We start from the raw sequence: 14,845 nt of genomic DNA, 5'->3' as shown, positions 1-14,845 counted from the left end.
TGGTTTCTAATAAATGGGCATGGGGGAGTACAGTAAAAAAGTCCAAAATTGATGCCTTCCTATTCATTTCTCAAAGCTGTCAACTGGAATCTTTGCTGGGCCGATTCTGGCCCCAGGGCCTTATGTTTGACACCCCTGGGCTAGCGCCTCTGCTCATATATGGATCTGGATTTTTTCCCCCTATATATCTTATTCAGAAAAAGACATTTTAGGTTCTTAGTTTGTTTGATCTCAAGTTTTCTTTTAACATCATGTATCCATTTCTCCAGCAGAGGGTGCTGTTCATAGTAGCCGGGGTGGGATGTTGATCAGGCTGAGGCGGTTGGGGCCTGAAACAGAGCGTTGCTCTGTGTGTCAGGACCAGAACACATGAGCCTCAGTCCCGCTTACCGCTCGTTTCACACACACCCCGCCTGCACATGTTTACTCTCAACCAACCCAGACTGTTTGTGAGTGAGGCCCTTTTTTCACCCCCCTCCCCACAAGCCCTCTCTTCCTGCCAAATAAACATTGCACCGGAAATTGCAGGGATTGCTGGGATTTTTCAGGGGGTCCTGGCAGAAAGGAGGAGACGACCAGAACAAGGCTCCTCTCTGTGACACCTTGGAGGTGAGTGGTAGGATGCACGTGTGAGGATGGGGGATCCAGAGTGGAGGGCGTGACCCCTGCTTTAGGTGGTTGATGGGTGTTATCATTACGATACAAACAGGTAAAAGTGACCCAGTTTCCTGTGACACCCTCCTCGACTTCAGGAAGACCAGGAGGGTGTGCTAAGTTAGACCTCAGTGAGTTAAAGGTCAGGAGGGAAGTGATATTCTTGTGACCTTCAGTGGACTCTGCCGTGGATCCAGTGACGGTGCACCTGACCATTCTCCTCTTCTCGTGGCTGTTTATTCCCTCTCCTATCTGCACAAGCCAGCAGTCGAGGGAACACAACAGCCGCCGATGGAGCCGGGCTTTCATAACAGCCCCCTGACAAAGCACACATGAATGGCAGGGTGTGTGCCCTTTGCGTACACAGAACGCTCCCCTCCCGCCTTTGTGTGTGAGTTTTGTCCCAGCTCGCTTCCCATAAATCCCAATGTCTTTACTTGATAATAACAGCCTGGAAAAGCACACAGTATAAAGCCTGTTATTGAGCAGATTGCACCACAAAGATTATTCCACTTGATGACCTTCTGTTTATCTCAGTTAGTGTGAGAGAGTATCCTCTGTGGACAGTCACATATTCTACAGCTGGTGAGCCATCACATTTTAAACACTCTCGCCGCCAGCCTGTAATTAGGATTCTCTGCCTATCCACCACTTCTTAATTATGGTCAGTTAGATCAGATGCATGGTACATGTGCTGTATACACATATGCAGCAATGATATAGCACCAAAGGAAGTTCAAACGAACGCTTTCTCATTTTTCACCGAAGGTTTGAGCGCGCGAGTATCTTTAAACTGAGCAGTGCGCCGTGTTTACAGGACGACGCGTACACATCCTGGTGTGAGTGTGGCTGTGAGACCATAAAGCATGCCAAACGGTGGCAGGCGTGTGCTTAGAGGATGCATGTGCCTGGATGTACACGCACATACGGGATGACGCACTTGACAGATGCATGAAGCGTGTGTATATGTGTGTGTGTGTGTGTCTATGTGTTTGTGTATATAAGCTCCCTGTCTTCTTTTCTCAGCTCTGCTCCTATACCGATCTATGATTCTGTGTTTGGGGAGTCAACAGTAGAGTTCCTGTCCTTAGTTTAAAAATAACTTTGGGACTTAAATTCCTTGCCCCCTTCTCATCCTTGCTAACTGGTACTCTCCTAACCTCGCTCTATGCTTGTTTTTCTTTCCCTTTTCTCCTGTTTTGGAACAGTCTGTACCCTTGGTCTCTTTTTTTTCTTTTCTTTTTTTTGTCAGTTATCCTAAATCCGTCTGTGGCAACAGAGAAATGCCTCAAATTACCAAGGGACCGCTAATAAAAAATTCTTTGACTTTTCCCAAAGACAGCCCTATTTCTGTTACAGTTTTTAAAAAAGAAACAGGGTTCTCAAGATTAATAAAGTTAATATACATTATATAAGCAAGATCTAGAAACACTGCTGCCTACTCTGGACCCAGTTCAGCCAAATGGACTGGCTTAATTCTGAGAGCGGTCCATCAGCCACAGGCTAAAGAGGAGAGGGAGCGTTCGGTTGGCAAGGGTAACTTGCTGTTCTGTGAAGACAACGTGAACACTGAAGAGTATATAGAAGGTTTTGGAGCTGCTATCCAGCCTCAGGAGGTAGGTCGTCTGCTAGCTGATTGGTAGTTTGATCCCCTGGCAGTATGTCCTCACAAGTGTGTGCAAGTGTTTTGAGTGCACCTTATACATCACTCATGCTCAATAAAGTTTTTGATACTTTGCTAAAAAAAAATCACAACTTTATTGCGTTATGCTGAAAAATAAACCGATTGCCCCCATATGATAAGAAGCCATGGTGACACAGGTGTCATCGCCCCTTTACACATTGAGGAAAGTTTCTGTTAAAGTTTCAAAATTGACTTTCCCATAGTTTTCCTGGCAGTAAAAATGGGTCTGGGCTCTTATGAGTTAAACTTATCAGCTCCAAGTGATCCCAAATAAGTAGGAAAGCTCTACTCAAACTTCTAAAAGGGTACCTGATGTTAAAATATGCCAAATAAAATATGTGGAGCTGTGCGCTGTGGCGACTCCTTGTGGATAAGGTGAAAAAATCAGTCCATTTGCCATTCAGCGGGTCTCTTTTCAGAGAAGGCCTTGCTTATTTCAGCAAGACTATGCCAAATCCATATTCTGCATGTTTAATAATAACATAGTTCTGCAGTAAAAGAGTCGGGGTATCAAATTAGCATGCCTGCAAGGAGCCCCACCTGCCTGCGGTTTAAACCTTCTGTTTGAAACAGACAGGCAATCAGAAGGAAGCTGGCAAAGGGAGAGTAGCCTAAAAGGTAAAGGAATTTTAAAAAGGCTTGTTACAGACTGAGGATAAAAAGACGGCATCAAGGCCCAGTTTGAGATATATATGAAAATTAAAAAAAACCCATTCTGCTGGAAAAGAGCATAAAGGAGTCCCTGTAATACTCAGTTTACCGTGTTATTGAGATCAGACACCTTTGGCTACACCCTGAGCACCAGCTGTATCTCGAATTTCTTGGAGTGTGTATGTCCACAATTCTGTGAGTTGGCCGCGCCACTGAAAGAGTAAGAGGAGTGTCGTGGCAGGTGTGGCAGGAGCTCTCCTAAACAAACACTCCACACCTGTCTTCCTCCCTCCTCGTCCTCCTCCTCCACTTCCATTCCCCTCTGTGTATAAACACACGCTTTCTCACAGACACAGAAAGGCGTTTCGTGGCGTTTCGTTCTCTGCAGCAAAGAATCACGTGTGAAAAGTGAGCTGCTTTTGTTCCACTGACCTCACACTATTATCCTGTTCTATCTTTTATTTCTCACTATTTAATATTTCCTTGGCCCTTTCCATGTGCCTTACACCTCTCTCTCTGTCTCGCACACACACCCTGTCTGTCATTTATTTCCACTGAGTTGTTTTTGAAGGTTTGATGTGTTTCTCACCTGCCATGGCTTGCCTTTTTTTTTCTCTTTTCCTTATTACCCTCCTGTCCTTTTGCACCTTCCCGTTTTTTAATAGCAGCGACAGGGAGCTTTTCCAGCCAACTCTTGTAGCAGTTTGGGTGGGTTTATGGGCTGACGTTCACCGTTGAGCTCAGAATACAAAGGTCACCACTTGCTTTGATGACTATGCCTTCCATCTCCAAGAGACCCAACAAGTTTGTTTATTACATCTGCTGCAGATGAGACTGAGACCAAAGTGGAAAGTACAGATTCTCTGATGAGTCAATGGAACCTAAAAATTCAGAACAACAACTGTATTTCTCAGACTGCAGCGCATATGTGTGTGTGCCTTTTTGTGAGGGTCGGTGCACACACAGAAGCTTCAGCAAAATCCCGTGTTTTTTTTCCCTCTCTTCATTTTCTCTCACCACGCTGGGCTTGTTTACACGGGCCTGTTACATCACCTCCGTGCCCTGACAGAGAGAGATGGATTGTGTGGGAAGAGGATGGAGGTTTGGTGAATACATAATTTTAGTTTTCTGTGTAGGCCTTTGTGCGAGTGAGGACACACTGTGCATATGTATAATGTATGACAGTGCATGCTCCTGCTTTGTGGAACGAGCTGCTGACATACAAATGTAAGCACACTTGCACAAGGGGGTGCATGCAATATGTATAATCTACCTTAATTGATGCTTGAAGACTGAAATTGTGTTTTTTAGATGAGAGTTTTCTGTGTTTATAATCATATAGAGTGTGTAAAACAGTGTCTAAAAGGATAAGCTAAGAGCAAGCAGGTGCTTTGAAGCTGCATTATTTCTACTGGCCAGCAGGGGGCAACCCCTCTGGCTGCAAAAAAAGTCCAAAATTGTGGGAGTCTATAGAAAACATGACCTTACTTCTCACTTGATCTAAAAGTGCAGTAAACACTTTCCTGAGGAGTAAGTGTTCTAACTCAGTACTTTCAAATATTTTTGAATACATCATGATGTTAACTTTTTGAATTACGGTCCTATTTACACTAAAATAGACAATAAAGTACGGTATACTTTACGGCGAGCCTAGTTTCTGCAGTATAAGTAAATGGGCTGGTACTTAAACAGTACGTTTCTACTCAACCTGAGGACTCAGAGTGATTTTTACTACAAGCCTCATTCATCTGACCACACACAAGCATCTCCAGAGGAAAGGCATGCAGTGGTTCTACTATTGCTCCACCTATTGCTTGTGATGTTTCAAAACAGGAAAATGGCAACATGATAACCACGGTGATGTCGTCCATCGTTTATTTACAGTTCATAATGATAACGTTTGGCTTTCATCTATTTGGCTTTGACTCCTTGGAAAGGTGTTTCACATATCAATCGATAATTGATTATCATATTTATACTATTAGCACAAAGAGGTAACGGGACAATTTCTTCTCCCGCTGGCACAAATGACCACAGGTTTGCTTAACAATCATTGTAGAGAACAACAAACCCTTCTCACACCTTTCAACTAGCAACCTACTCCATGCATTTGTGTCTCCAGTGAACAGTTTCATGTCTGAGAATGTACTAATGTGGAAAATGTCTACAGTGCTTCTAAAGAGAACAGCAATGTGAGTCCCTAAAAGGGACTTGTTACCTACAAGTTCAGGTACTGAGAATGGCTGGTTTTCCTGTGTCAAAATGACACAGAGACTGTCCAGGCACACATCCCTGGCCTCTCTAACACTCTTACAGTGTACAGATACAGAACTGTTTTTTATGGGTACTTGCTGGTGCAAGTACCCATGAAAACAGGTTGTGTGTGGGAGACATGAGGTCTAAATAGGAACTGATGAATTACACTGATTATTTCAATGATTTTCAGACATCCCTCTCACTCTGTTATGCAGTTAAACCCAGCTCCTAGGAACACTCTGTTCTCCATGTGTTTGCATTTGATCTGCCCAACTCTTGTCTAATAGTATTTTTATAAAGTGGCAGAAGGAAATTCCTAGCTGTTTTCCATGGCTGCTCCCAGTATTAATGTAGCGCAGACGAGCAGCTGCGTATATTTATTTTACTCCTCACAAAGCGGCAGCCGGACAGAGGCTTGCGTGTGAAAAGGACTTTAAAGCATCGAAAATATTATTTTCGCTCGAACATAAATAAATAAACATCCCAGAGCCAGCTCCTCTTTGGAATGTAGTAATTCTGATTTTTTATGAATGAGTGCATTCATGGCTGGCCACGCCCCCTCCCGCAACCAAACCTGTGTTGGAGGTCCAAGCCCCGCCTCCTTCCAATGCCCTCCCGCCCTGTTTTTCTTTTTTTTCCAACTTTGGCCGCGCGCCTGTGTCCTAATTGGTTAAAGGAGGGCTGGGGTGGGCGTGGTTGCCATAAAAAGAAAGGGAACGATATAAAAACAAGGCTCAAACTTTTGGTCTGTGAGAACTTGAGAGATTGGTGGAAGACGTGTGAGGATACATAAATATATATATATTTTTTGCGAGTCGGATTTTACTGTTGTGGACCAACGCTATTGCTCACTTGAAGGATTTGGGCTTTTCCTGTCACAGAGCGCTGTTTTTAAACGCTCTCCCGTCTTCCATGTGAGCACGCTGACAGCATGGGGACGCTGCTATTATTTGCTGCCTTACAAGTGGTTACAGTCGCTTCGGTGAGTACGTGAAGTGTTCTCCCTTCATGCAAACGCACGAGCTCTAAGGTCTCACGCGCCCGTGCTGCTCTCCATGCTGGTGTTAGCGCTGCGTGCCAAAATAATAATGGCCCAGTGGCTCCCAGCACTGTTAAGATTGTCATCGCTTATTAATACGGCGGCTACTGTGCTTTCTGGTTGGCTGGTTTCCAAATTGAGGCTTGAGGAGCAATAAGAGGTCTTGAGCGGTGTTTCAAGAGGTCCCATGTAAAGTCAGTTGAGTCATTTTACGATTTGTTTGGCGGTTTATTTCCATTACATTTTGTAATGTTACACTACAAATGTGATCACTAGTGTCCGAAGCATATTCAAGTAAAGGGGAAATGTATGCAAACTATATAAATGTAATTGGTTACACTCTCTTCGCAGTCTAATTAAATTATCTGACAAGTAAAAGTAATAAACCCTACTATGTGTACACCGGCTTCCATCCAACTGTAGGTCTAAAATTATACCACAGTAATTTTATCCAATGGGTATAAAAATACACTTCGATATGAAGTCGTTCCGCTCCATAAATATCTCAAGGAATATTATGTGACTTTTGGCTGGGAGATGCTTTAACTTACCATGTTATGCACGGTGATTCACGAGTTATTGTTCAGTCTTTGTGTAATGTAATTTTAAACCCTCCCAGGAACCTCAGCAGTGAGTGAAAGCAGTGCCAGTGCTGGTTCTGGCACACCAGAACTTGGCCCGGGTTAAGAGAGTGGCGGCGGAGTCAGGAAGGGATCACTGTAGGTGATCTGACTGCGGACAGTCAGACTGACAGCTCCCTGTGATCCACAGGCTGTGTGATCCCAATAAATGCTGGGAGTGGTGAGAGTGGCTTGTGTGTGTGTCGACACAGAAGGGGGTCAGAAACAAAAGATTTAGAAGCCGGGAGGTGGGGGTCAGTGAACGTACCTTTCATCCCCTCTTGCCAGGCGAATGCCAAGCGGAAGGCGACAGAGGGCTACAGATACCCCTGTGGGGTTCAGGACAGTGCCGAGTATTCAGGCAATATTTTAAGCCACACACACACACGCATTCATACATACACGTTGAGGACTTTCTGTGATCTGGGTAACTTGAGTCAATCTGTTGTCCTGCCTGGTTCCAGTGTGATTTTTCTCTTTATTCCTTTTGGTGCAGAAGGTTAAATTACTCTGTCCCTTCCTGCAGGTGACTGCTGAGTGTCCAGTAGTGTGCGAGTGCCCAGCAGTGCCCCCATCTTGCCCCCCAGGGGTAAGTTCAGTCCCAGACGGATGCGGCTGCTGCAAGGTGTGCGCTGCCCAGCTAAACCAAGACTGCCATGAGGGGCGCCCTTGTGACCACCATAAAGGACTGGAGTGCAATTATGGCAATGATGTGGGCCGAACCCATGGCATCTGCAGGGGTATGTACCACAGAGGTGCCAGAGCAGGGATGGTGGGGGTGGGAAGGGTTGAGAAGTGGTGAATTTTTTTTTTTTTTTTTTTTTTTTTTTTTTTTTTACCCCTGCTTTAGATCAGGCACAGCTTTGGGGGTTGAAGTAAGGCAATGTGTAACTTCAGGGTGGGGAATCTGGCTTCTGAGCCAGGGCGGCTGGGGTTTCTCTTTGATAGGGGCTTGAGGTTTGAAGCCTGTGCCACGTTTCAAAAAACAGAGCACCTTCATGAGCCTGTGACTGAAACCCGGCCAGCCCCGGTATTTATATAAGTGCTGCAGTGTGTACACAAACAGGCCCGTGAAACACACAAACACACATGCACAGACAGTGGTATTTTTATATGTGTGTTTATTTGGGGGTGTTGCTATATAAAGGGGGGTGGGGGTATCCGGGGTGTTGTGTGGGGAGTCCCACTCAGGGTGTTAAGGGAAAGGACGTTGTAAACAAGTCAACGTTCCCTTTCTGGTCTAAGAATAGTGTTTGCTTCTTAAATGTGGAGATGTTGCGACTGTTCTCTCTCTCCTTTCATCTGTCCACCACACACATTAAATACACAGTCACATAAAAGTCTTGCTATTTGATGTCTAAAGACTAAGTGTGTGCTATTAAAAGCGTTCTGACCAGCTCGCCTGTCTTCTCTCTTCCTCCCAGCGAAGGCCGAGGGCCGCTCCTGCGAATACAGCGGTCGGATTTATCAAAACGGCGAGAACTTCAGAGCTGGTTGCAAACACCAATGCACTTGCATCGATGGAGCAGTAGGGTGCGTGCCTCTTTGCCCCAGCCACGTGCCCTTGGCATCGCCTTCCTGCCCTGCCCCGCAGCTGGTCAAGGTGCCCGGGCAGTGCTGCCTCAGCATCGACTGCCACAAGGGAACCACGGTCGTGCCCCCGGTGTATCGCCGACCCCAGCCTCCCGCTTTCCCTCCGTACCCTCCATTCATTCCCTACTCAGTGTATCCCTACCCAAAGCCTTTCCCGAAGCCTTACCGGAAGTTTTACACTTACAAACACAAAAAGGAGAAGGATACCCTTGGCAACGAACTGGTGGAAGCGGTACGCAAGTGGGGCAAGCCACGTGGAAACAAGCACCTGGCAGGTGAGGAGTTGGTGACCTGCTGTGGAGTGCGCCTGTTTCCACTACACAGTAAAGTGTCCTGTTTACGCTTTATTCACTTCAGCCCGCTGATGCACAAACGGCCTCGCTGTGAGCCGTCTCCCCGGCGTCCATGCATGTGTTTTGGCATTTATGTGAAGCTTGTTTTCCACTGGCTCCTTGCACACCAGAGGTGCTCTTGGTCGCACTCACACACACTGCTCTTTCACAGCACATGCCTCCGTCACCCAGCTTTCCCTGCTCTGTAATCATCCTCTCTGTGCGTCAGTGTTGCCTGTTCAGTGAATAAGGCCAGTGTGCTGTGCATCTGTGTACCTCTGCTTTTCCCTCAAACTTCCCAGTAGCCACTTCACTCCCCCTGCTTAACTCCTGCTGACCTGGCTTCTCTCTGGCTCTCTCTCAATATTTCCCATCATCGCTCTCCCTCACGTGTCCTTTCTTTCATCTCTCGTAGCCTGGAAGCAAACAAGTGATGAGTGCGTGGTTCAGACCACTTCCTGGTCCGAGTGTTCCCGGAGCTGTGGGATGGGCGTTTCTTCTCGTGTTACAAATGACAATGCTCAGTGTAAAATGATCAAGGAGACGCGCCTGTGCAACATTCGGCCCTGCAGCTCCATGTCCATCCCAGTCAAGGTGAGGAATGCATGAGTGTGTTTGGATGCTTTAAAGATCCTTATAAAGGCAGACCTTCTTCTCATGACCCCAGCCACGGAGTTCCAGCAACCAGACTAAATAAGATTCAGGAAAGAAGCGTCTCTCGAGGGGCAGTTTGTATTAATATCATGGCATGTATAAAGCCCCCTCCCCTCGAATCCCTCTGTTGCTGGACCCCTTTTTGATCCATTCTGTCTATTCAAAGTCCTGTTGCTGTGTGAGATGAAAACAGAGGGGAACGAGACCTGTGGCTTCAGCTCGTTGTAGATCAGAGTATATCAAAGTGTAGCTAATTAGTTTGAAAGTTTTGAAAATACCATTTCACATTTCCTGCCAGAGGGTTGGTTGTGATGATTGACAACACTCTCAATACAGTAAATGTCTTCATACAGTAAATATGAAAACTAGAATGAAACTAGAGAGAACAGCCTGGCTCAGTTCAAAGATCATAAAACGCTCTAATGAAATCCTGCTTTACTGGAACTGAATTATAAAAGTAAAATTTCAACAGGGCTAAGATCAGAAAGCCTTGCCTGGTTAAACGGCAAGTGCTCAACGCCAAGAAGTAGGCCACAACACATCCTGTAGCTTCGTCACAACCTCTGAAGATGCAGAGCGTCAACAGACATACTTAATTACCTACACTTTGGAGTCATTAGAAGACATTAGGAACGTGTAACTTGTAATAAAAAAGTAACTGGCAACGGCCCTATCCTGTACATGGTACAGCTCATGTCATCATCACTTTGATCTACCCAAATATAATAAACCTAATTGGCTTAATTACTACTAAATATGATGACTACTAAAAAAGTTAAAAGCGCAACTTTAAACATTTTGCTACAGGTCAGACACTTTAACTTTTGCATTAATATGAATAACAGGGGCTTTTAATTTTAAACACAGAATTTAAGATGGAAATAACTGCAAAGGCAAACTGTGTAAAACAAACAAACAAAAAACCCCCACCATAGATCATGCAGTTTGTTCGTACAAATACACAGTAAAAGAAACCAAAAAAACATCATGGTGGTGACCAAAATGCTAATACAGAGGCTTCAAAATGCATCTTACTGTGTCTGTGTTTTTTTTTTATTTATATACAGTCTATAATTAATAGATTGATACCTGCTAATGCGACTTTCAGTTGCTCCTTTATTCACGAAGCTGCACTTTTTTTACTGGCTTCATGTTCACGTTTGAACTTTGACTACATAAGTGTGAATCGGAGAACTTTTTGCTGCTGCGACAGAGGAATAACTCTGTCTCCTTCACTGACGTGACACCGCGGCCGACAGCTGCACTCGGTGGCACTATGCTGTGTGATTTAAAGAGCACTTCGCCCACTCTGTTGCTCTCTCACATTTCAAACAAAACACTCTCAGAAACATTTTGCCCCCTGCCTCGAGCCACTCATGAAGCTGATTGGCTTGTTGTGCACCTGTTTCTCTGAGCTCTCCCAGTGTTTGCAGAGCTGCTGTGGGTGTTAATGGAAACAAGTGTCAATCCTTAACTATCGCTGGCACGCTATTCTCTCCGGCGCTCATCTGCTGTTCTGACCTTTTATTTCTTTCAGCCCATTAACTTTGTTTTTCACGTCATGAGCGATGAATAACAAGTTGCTTGATGCTGCTCTATGGTACGGTGGCAGCTCTAATTTCAAGCAAACGTGAAGCCATAAAGCTTTCACTGGAGCACAGTTTTAAACCGGCTACACACCACACCCATGCCTCCTGTGCCAAAGAAAGACTTTGTTAGCAGATTTTATGGATCACCCAGAGAGTCAAATTCTCTAAATATCTCGACAACCTTTAGACCTGGTAGAGTTAAGTATGTAAGGTGAATTTATGCGGTTATTCATGTTCCCCTGACTATTCCTGACATCACTGGATGTCAGGATCACTGGATCACTGTAAGGTTTGGTCCACATTCAGGGTAAACTGGAATCATAGAGTGTATATAAAAGATGAATTTAGCTCTATTAGCCATTAGTTAGTGATTGGAGGGTCTGACCAAAAACTCTGCATGCTCACACAATAGCCACTTGATAATCACAAGGTAAGCCCACAATTAAGCATACTATGTTTTATTAGCTATTTTGATCATAATTTATAAAACGATAAGACCTCAAATCGCTAAATAAAGACTAAAAATTCTGCAAGAAAGTGTTTAAAGAGCTCAGAGATCAAGTGTACAGTTGCCCTGAGAGGTCAAATGCAGTGCAACTTAAGAAAACACCAAGAAAATAGAAAAATGCTGCAAAAGTACACAAAACAAAGGAAGTGTTTTTGGGGGAGATGTGATGGAACAACTGTGGTAGATGTTAGGATTGCACTGGGACGTGCTTTAAAAAAAAAAAAAAAAAAAGCTTATGTTCTATCTACTTTGTCTTCCTCATACTTGTGGCCAATTTTGAAACAATTGCACCTGGATGGTTAAGATGCACAGAGACAGACTGGGGTTTGAACCAGGAACCCTCTTGCTCTGTTTGCTAACTGATATTGTTTATATACATGTCCACCTTTTATATACAGTCTGTGATTTTTGGTGACATTATAGAAGGATCAACATCAAGTTTTAAATTTGGGCACTACTTTATGTCAGTGCCATCAACATCAGTTCATTTACTTTTCACTGGAAAACATTCCCCTTGTGACAGGCTAAACCAGGATGGTGAACAGTACAGCCTCACAGCCCTGCGTGCATGGCTGTAGACACCTGGTGAAGCCTTTTCACTGGAAAAACTGAATTGCTTCTTTCTTCTTTCTCCGTCCACAGAAAGGAAGGAAGTGCTCTCGCACCCATAAGGCCCCAGAGCCACATCGTCTGTCATATGCTGGCTGTAGGAGCACTCGCCTCTATCGGCCCAACTACTGTGGAGTATGCCGGGACGGCCGCTGCTGCTCGCCACGTCGCACCCGCACAGCTAACGTGACCTTTGCCTGCCCTGACGGCGAACGCTTCAGCAGGTCCGTGATGTTCATCCAGTCGTGCAAGTGCAGCGACGAGTGCAACCATCTCAACGAGGCCGTAATGCCCCCACAGCTGTGGCTCTATGGGGACACGCACAAATTCAATGACTAGCGGCGTTACCCTGCCAAACCTACATTCCTTCATAAAAACAGACATTAACTCCCCCATCTCACCCCCGCCCCAGCAGTACCCATTATAGAGTAGTTGTCCTTAGTGGATCCATGAGCGGAACACACACCGAAACATTTGAGGATGAATGCGGAAAAGAGGAATGTGTCTCGGACTGGGCGTACCTCACAATGTGGAAACCGCAAAAGTGACCAGGCCCTGCTTTAGTGTAGATAAAAAGCTGTTTCTGGCCTTGCCAGACTTTAAACTGTGAATAAATCTTTGGGTGTAAGCAGACCCCATGTTAGTGCCCAGCTTCAAAAGTTCCCTAGAACTGTTTTTGGGAACAGCTGAGAAACACAGACATGCATAAGTCTTTCGTGTGCTGAAGGATTCACGGTGTGGATTTGACAAACCTGCTGGAATCACGTCTGCGCACTCCAGTATATGACAACTGATAAACTAAGTGACAAAGAAGAATAGGATGGCGTTGGTAGAAGATGGAAGTTTGTCTCAGATGTTTTGACGGGAATGTGGTTTGGGTCATTTTATGGTATTTATTCTCTGGTATTTATTGTCGAGACAGACATGATGACACAGCAGCCTGCCACTGGGGAAGGTGGCGCTGCTATTCTCGGAGAATCGATGTGGCAGAACAACAATATCAGGCGGACAATACTGCTGAGCCCAGAGAGAGGGTGAGGAACTGCCATCAAACCAGGACTTGACCCCGGGCTCAGATTTGGTCAGAAAGCCATATCTAATGATGAACAACAAATGATAAAGGAGGAGATGAGGTATATACAATGGATAAAGTTGGAGTTGAACTTGGTGGTTGGAGGCATAAGTGGGAAAAAATGTCAAAGGTTGTTTACGCAGCTGGACTCATCCCCTCGCCTTGCCTTCACAAGAAACTGAGACATTTCGCGAGCATCCGAAGAACACGCTCAGGATTCTGTCGCCAACAAGTCGACCACCTAATTTGGCCAGGTACAATCCTGACTCGTGATGGCAGAAGGAGACAATCGTCCACTCTGGTTTGTTTTATAAATGAATTTTGGAAAGCTGCGTGTGCCACGGTAAATGTGTTATTTGTGATTTGAAGGTGGAACTGCTCTGTCGTCTAATCTGGCTCGTAACTGAGCAGCCTCTTCGTGTTAAAGTGCATCCTGTTTCTGAGAAATGCTGTTGAAAGGCTGTTCAGTCGTTTCACACGGCTGTGAGAAGAGCTTTATGTAATTTTGTTTTCAGGGGGTTGAGGTCTACAGCTGCCAAATGTCAGCAGGAGCCTACCTCTAAGGACACTAACACTGTCAAGTCTATCTTCAGGTTGTACGTTACGGATGGCTTAGCCCTTTATTATGATTATCCACCCGACTTGGTGTTTGGGTTGACGTTTGAGCACCTTACAGCAACCTTGATTCACAGCCTAATCTGGTATCCACATACAGATGAGTTGAAATCACGAACTGCCTTTTTTAAAATTACTGTATACAGTGGTAACTTCGTCTCAGTGGAAGCACCAATGTACTTTATCCGTTTGTGCCATAAATTACACATTTTTGCCCTGAGGTGAATGTTTTTCCCCCCCTACCATCTCAACTACAAAACATCTGCTGCCCCAAATCCTTATCAGGGGTTCTTTTTAAACTTTAATTTGCTAAGAAATGTCTTGTGTTTTCCATTGCTATTTTGCCCATGAAGATGCTGTGGTTTTGATATTGTATCTTTAGTTTTATTGAGGGAAACTATAGTGCAGCTATGTACAGACACATTGTTACCTTTGTAGTTCTATCTGCTGTATAAGGGCCAATCATTATACTGAAGTAGTCCATGTATAGTTTAGCACTGGACGAGGCAGGGTTCAGATCGTTTATGAGCATTAAGTGCCAATTTTGAAAGCTTGATGACTGTAGAACTAGTAGTGTACATTAATAAGTCTGTAATTTTCTGTAATGAGTCATGCTTAAGATCTTATGCTTAAAAAAAAAGAAGTGTTCCTTGTGATTAACTCTTCTTGGAATCTGGTTAGTTTACAGTTGACTTTAAGAGCTGGAATGAGTTCATCGTTTCGCTTTTAAAAAAATAAAATTCTCTCTGACAATCACTGTTGAACATTTATCAAAAGAGGATTTTTGTCACGTAGGTTAAATTATACAGCAACTCTATGGTGTAGCGCTTAACACATCCCCCTAACATGCAGATAAATGCATCTGGTTTAAATTGAGTCAGATCAAACATGCAGATCCAGCTGCTGTGGCGGAGCAGCCAAAGATCTGCAATTTCACAGCTATGCTAGCAGCCCTGCAACGAGCCATAC

The 14,845-nt window shown here is 44.7% G+C and overlaps 1 protein-coding gene across 1 annotated transcript; it reads left to right on the top strand.

Moving 5' to 3' along the window:
• Window positions 1–5,964: 5,964 nt before the first annotated feature.
• LOC147332006 (CCN family member 1) lies at window positions 5,965–14,632 on the top strand. Its single transcript, XM_086288390.1, has 5 exons — window positions 5,965–6,227; window positions 7,431–7,644; window positions 8,329–8,772; window positions 9,245–9,423; window positions 12,223–14,632. The coding sequence occupies exons 1-5, from the start codon at window positions 6,177–6,179 to the stop codon at window positions 12,526–12,528; spliced, it is 1,194 nt and encodes a 397-aa protein (XP_086144516.1). The 5' UTR covers window positions 5,965–6,176; the 3' UTR covers window positions 12,529–14,632.
• The last annotated feature ends 213 nt before the right edge of the window (window positions 14,633–14,845 follow it).

This window comes from Aulonocara sp. 'chitande type north' Nkhata Bay, linkage group LG4 (assembly GCF_057382095.1).
Source record: "Aulonocara sp. 'chitande type north' Nkhata Bay isolate Kocher_YH1m ecotype deep benthic linkage group LG4, A_spYH_male_GT1.1, whole genome shotgun sequence".
NCBI lineage: Eukaryota > Metazoa > Chordata > Actinopteri > Cichliformes > Cichlidae > Aulonocara > Aulonocara sp. 'chitande type north' Nkhata Bay.
Note: the sequence above shows the minus strand (reverse complement) of the source record. Positions and strands in the feature narration are given on the sequence as shown.